This window comes from Perna viridis, chromosome 2, assembly GCF_037379345.1.
Source record: "Perna viridis isolate PV_CMFRI_1.1 ecotype Kerala chromosome 2, ASM3737934v1, whole genome shotgun sequence".
In the NCBI taxonomy this organism is placed as follows: domain Eukaryota; kingdom Metazoa; phylum Mollusca; class Bivalvia; order Mytilida; family Mytilidae; genus Perna; species Perna viridis.
The window spans coordinates 23,710,140-23,716,155 of NC_142446.1; the positions used below are offsets into that span (position 1 = coordinate 23,710,140).

Genomic DNA, 6,016 nt, shown 5'->3' on the forward strand with positions numbered 1-6,016 from the left:
AACGTAGTAGACAAGACAGTTGGGGAGATTGGGATACTAAACCTTCTTTTATGGTGTCATAAGATAGTTAAATTTCCCTTTGTAATTGGTTTAGTTATGGTTACTTTTCTACTCAAAGACGTGACACCAATAAAGGGAAGAAATAAGCATACTTAGCCCCTAGTTATACACTTGATCTCAGTGACCTTCTTATTCATAACGACACTGAACATTCTTCAACTTGCTATTAGCAGGTTCTAATTTCTGTTTTAGATTGCGCATACTAATATCTGATTAAGAGATCAGTTTACATTATAAAGATCAATCAATAAGTGATTTAGAATAGGTAGAAACTATTTGACTCTAGATTTAGCCATGCGCGGAATAATAAATGTATCGATTCAGTATGGTGAAAAGGAAAAAAAATTGTTACACGAGATAGAAACTCGTTTTCCCATGACAGAAGCATCAGTTTGTTAACTTTAGCAGCACGGGTTTGTTGATTTTTTTTTTCATTTCGGAATAGTTTTTTTTTTCAATTAACAAATTATAGATTGGAGTTAGAAGAAAATAAAGTTTTTCCTGTTTCGTCGTTGCTTTCAAACATAAGTAAATATCTTATGACAGTTACTTCAGTTATTTAAATTGAAGGGAAATTAAAGTTAATCAGAGAAGAAAACATTTAATGACTGGTCGAGTCAGTTCTATTTGGATTTTGATTTTAAGATAACAAGGTATTAAAGTGACATTTAAGGATTTTTTCCTGACCTAGTCCGAACGTCGGCAGCAATATGGGATACGGTGTACACCGATTCGTTTGTGCAATAGATCCTAATTTACTATGTGGAATCTGCAGTGCTGTACTTGAAGATGCAGTGTTGACACCATGTGGTCACACTTTCTGTACGAAATGTCTGAACACGTGGCTAAATAAACCGGGTACTAACACTTGCCCAGAATGTAGAAGTGAAATGAAGAAGGGTGATGCGAAACCCGTTCTGTCACTTCGTAACCTTATCAATGGATTTGATGTAGTTTGTGATTACAGTGAACGAGGATGTAAAGTTTTGATTCGCTTAGAAAGACTGCCGACTCATTTAGAGAGCTGCAACTACTTTCCAGTGGATTGTGCGGGATGTAATGTCACGGTAAACCGTTGTGATCTAGCAGACCATCAGATAAGATGTGAAGGGATAGCTGCGGCCGTTCAGGAACCCGAGGAATCTAGGGGAGTACGAAGGTTAAGATATCTCAAGGCGGGTGCTTCCGTTACATCTAATGAGGTGTCAGATCTACTCTTCAGAATAAGTTCTCTGGAATTTCAAATTAAGAATCTAAAACGGGACTTACAAATATCCGAATCGAAAAACAGGCTTATGGAGAGAGAATGTAGAAAGATGAAAGATGATTTACAAACGACAAAGAATGAACTTGTTGACATGCAATTTGCTGAATTTGACCCAAACTATGACTATGGGTACACTGCTCAAAGCATTGCTAAACTGTCTTTGTTGATATCACGATTCTTGCTGAAAAAACCTGGTTACATTAACGAAGATAGAACATTCGATGCTATCAAAAGATGTTATGACCAGTACGCACGATGTGGGACTGAATACGAACATGATGTTCATATGCTCGTAGCGACAGCATTTGCTAGTAACTGGTTTAGTGAAGCCCAGAGAATCCATTATCATTGTTGGCTTCAAAGTATCTGTAGACATAGACAATATAGTGGTAAAGACTTAAAGGAATGTACTGAAAACAGACGGACACCTTCTTTTAGAGAATACAAATGAGTATTATGTTTATAGATGTGGCATAAAACGCCAGATCAGATGTCTTTTTGATTCGTCTCATATTCGTCTATGTGACAAATTTTTGTGATGTTTCTGTATTCGTCTCTGCACCCAAACTCTGTGATGTACCTGTATTTGTCTCTGCAACCAAGCACTGTGATGTTGAATGTTTGTTATTTATGCAACATGGAAAACCTTATTAAAATAAGTATTTAATATAATCGAGTTGTCACAATTTTGTGTTGCTTGACAATTTATTACTTAATAGACCATTAACTATGTAATTACATACTATAAAGGTCTATAAATAAAATTACATAAAATGACATGAACACGATGGAAAATGATACTCCTCAATTCCATGATAATTACAATCATTATTTTGCAATGATCTTGAAGATGAAAAGACCAAAAGAGGAGCAAAAATAAATATTCAAACATCAACTGAAATAAAAAAAAAATGCATATTTTAGAAGTTTCCGACACTCCTTAATCACGACACGATATACATTGAAACATTTTGGGAGCAAATTTGAACTTTCCCTCGCTTAAAAATATACGGGAAAAATATGTCAAGTCCGCCGAGGTTGAGCTTTCGAAATCAGACTAAAAAATCTGTTTACTTGCTTATAAATATAACAATGAAAATACTTGGTGCAAAATACGAAAATATAAAGGTATTAGTCAATTTTAACAGTTTATGATAAAAAATTTTTTGAACTATAGAAGCATTATTTAAAAAGAATCGTTATTTGACTAAAGGTATTCGAGGTCGCCTTCATTATTTGTTTCTGGAACCCTTCATAGGCAGGGGTTCCTGTAAATCATATCATCGTTCAAGTAATGACAATAAAATCAATCCGCGCCTTCTATTGTGCCCCTTGTGGTACAATGCAATAGAGATCTATATTATATTCAAGTAATTGCCCGGACACAAAATGTCTATAATACGGACGACAGAAGCGCCATACCATTAAATGATAAAAACATTTTCTTACTAGGAAGAACTGTTATAGAATACCAACATTCATGTCCTTGTTTTATTGACAGTACACGTTAATCAAAAGTTGGACTATGCTTGAGGTCAGACGAAGATAAATATGATACCAAGCACGTACACTATCGTAATGAAAGATATTTTTCAGTAATTACAGGCTAGAAACCTCTAATTCCACTTCCCATAGGCTTCTATGCTAATTTCACAATATTCAATGGCTTCTCTGGACTTTACCTTAACTTTAACCTGCAGAGGACTATATATCAGCATGATTCTACATATGTCAGCTCACAATCCTCAGAATGGCATGTGGGGTTAGCAGACTTGCAGTGCAGTACTGGTCACCGGAAGTGAAGGGTCTATAAATAGCATGGGAAATCCCAGTGTTTTCACAAGATAGGGGTATATATAGAAATCATTATGGAGATTAGGCTTCACATCACAGGAAGCAAAATGCACCTATAAATTGTACAGAAATGTTTTTCTTTTCAGAAACTGTTTAATTTTTTTTAAGTAAGATGAGAACTTTTTTCAAAGCACTATGAGGAACAGGGGTAATTTCTGCGTAGGACTATTTGTGCGTACGTTCCAAATGCTCATTGGTTGAATTGGTGGTCTGTAACCTAAAGAGTCGAAGGCAGAGGTCACGGTGCTACTTTCACGTTCTACAGATTTGAAAAGTCAAAAGACATACAAATATCCTACATAAGAAGTGCATCAGTTTCAAAGAGTAATCAAGGGGACAAGATTCGAGCGGAAATCAAAAGAATATACTTAGTTATCTAATGATAAAGACAGACACATATTACAGAGAACATGAAACATACAAAGAAATTAAAGTAAATAAGCAACTTGGGAGTATGGACCAGGTGCAGCGGTAGGATAAGCGTCCCCTGCTTTTCTAGAAACACTGTAAGATGTCTAGCACAATAAAAAAAAAAGGGAAGGAATGTTGCCACAGATGAAAGGAAAGTTGACAATACGGAATGAGAAGTCATCAAGTTGTCCATTACCGCCGACCTCTAATGACCTAATGAGGTCAAAAGTCAAAGACAAATAATAAAAGGTTATTATAGTTCACGAAACACCGACTTTATTGATCCATCTATCGCTTAGGTTCAAAGACTAAAAGGTTGTAACCCTCATTTTTTTAATGGGAAGAAAAAAAACTTACAATAAAAATATTTTTTACTTAAAGTTTATTATGTGGGATCAGTAGATTTGATAAAAACAACACAGCAAAAGTCGGGTCAGTTTTTGATTTAGTTTTACAAAAAAATTCTAACTTCCTCAAATCTCAAATCTAAGGGATGTTATGCCTTAAAGTTTTTCTAAATACACAGATTTGTTTGTAGTCGAAGGGAAATTTGTGGTGTAATTGAGTCCATATTTGTTGATCGGTAATGATGAACCTGAATTCTTTGGACGGGAGACATTGATTATGTTCAGTAGTACCAAGAATTCAAGATCAATTTCCAATTCTAAAGCCAAACTGAACAGTTGCGTGACTTCCATCAAATTAAGTTGCCGATATGGGGTTAACCCTAACCTCACGTAAACTTGAATACCGAAGGGAAATGAAATTTCAGGAACCCGAAACTAATACGACCAAAAAGGGAACATCGGTCATATATTATTGAAATCGTGGTACAGAACAGAGGAATCACAGAACAAATCTTTGACAATCTTACTGAATAACATGCTATAAAAATCAACATTTGTTGGCAGATGGTAAGATCAATTCCAAATGAATTATAGAATACTTTTAGTTCCAACAGTTACCCGCCGAGATTAATTTCCCATACTCCGAATTATTGAAATGAATAATAAGAGTATTTATTCATTACCATGAAATTGTACTTGACTTATTAATAGTAATTATACTCCTTAAATGGATTCATAATTGAACATGTTCACATCCAGCTGCGAACAAATATTTTTTCTCTTGGCATAATTTTAAATTACGGTATATCATGTTGCTAGAAGCTAAAGGAAACGTGCATTGTAATGTAAGCCAAAAACGATCTATACCCACCATTAATCATAAAATGTAAAAAAAAAAAAAGTTTAGACGTCCGTTCTATTTCACAATGGCATAGCCATGAGTAAAATTGGTAGCATACCTCAGACAATATACTTAACTGTATAAATGTTCGCGGACTACGGTGACCAATTTTTTTGTCATATAAAATTCTTGCGAAAACAATACATTTGCTAAGAGAATTTGAACTCTCCAATATATATTTAAAAAAATATGCTCATGTCCCCAAATTTCGTGATAAGAGCAAGAATTTCTATAGTAGAATATATTTAACTCCTTGATCCGAGCTAATATGCAATTAAAATTCTGTAGAATGTAAACTGGTCACATATATTATTATTTCTTTAATATTATGTTCTTTCAAAAACCACCGTCATATTCAACAACTTCATCACAAGACTGCACTTATTTATTAACTAACTGAAAGGTACAACAGAAAGTGCATTTGATTGATCAGGGAAACAAAAGGGTGTGAATCACGTGTCAAGTAATTTATTTGATATCAGCACAATTTATTGGTAATACTTCAGTAACTTGTATTTAATTAGATGTAATGATAATAGCATTGAGATACTATAACACACAAATCTTCCATTTCTTGGCAACTAAAACTACGTTTCTTCTCTGAAACTAACGTGGCTATGGAATTAAAACATATCTTTACTTCAAATAGCTAAAATTAGACTAGCAAACGTCTGGTGAAAAATAAAATCCTTCCACCCGCACCATATTTTTTATGAAGGATGAAAATTTACCATTTAAATTTACTTGTCCTAACAGCCTGCTTATATATATTAAACTAAAATGAAAGATCTTAGTAAGAATGCTAAAATACCCAACATGCCCTGTAAAGGTGATCTCACTGAAAGGATTATCTATGAAACTTAATCAATGAATTCCCATCAAAGCTTTTATGGTTTCCAACATGTCACCAATTTGATGGAAAACCAACATAAAATGAAGGCTATCTCTACAATGAGCATAAATTTTTGGTCTTTACCCCATACCCCCTTTTCGATTTGGAATGCATAAATTCTGATTTTTCCTTAAAGCACCAGTCTGACACAAGAAAGTGCCCCCTGAATGGATTTTGATGAAAATTAACCCCATGCAAGCTTTAATGAGTACCAAAACCAAACCTTCATCACAGTTTGAAGCAAATACCATAAAAAAACGAAGATTGTATCCATGTGACAACAT

At 34.2% G+C, this 6,016-nt stretch overlaps 1 protein-coding gene across 1 annotated transcript; it reads left to right on the forward strand.

The window, feature by feature from the left end:
- Nucleotides 1–339: 339 nt before the first annotated feature.
- LOC148624153 (uncharacterized) lies at nt 340–1,956 on the forward strand. Its single transcript, XM_088571157.1, has one exon. It carries the CDS (start codon nt 771–773, stop codon nt 1,776–1,778), a length of 1,008 nt encoding a protein of 335 aa, XP_088427283.1. The 5' UTR covers nt 340–770; the 3' UTR covers nt 1,779–1,956.
- The last annotated feature ends 4,060 nt before the right edge of the window (nt 1,957–6,016 follow it).

Excerpts from the sequence above, each read along its gene's own strand:
- LOC148624153 (XM_088571157.1), top strand. The coding sequence starts at position 771 with ATGGGATACGGTGTACACCGATTCGTTTGTGCAATAGATCCTAATTTA.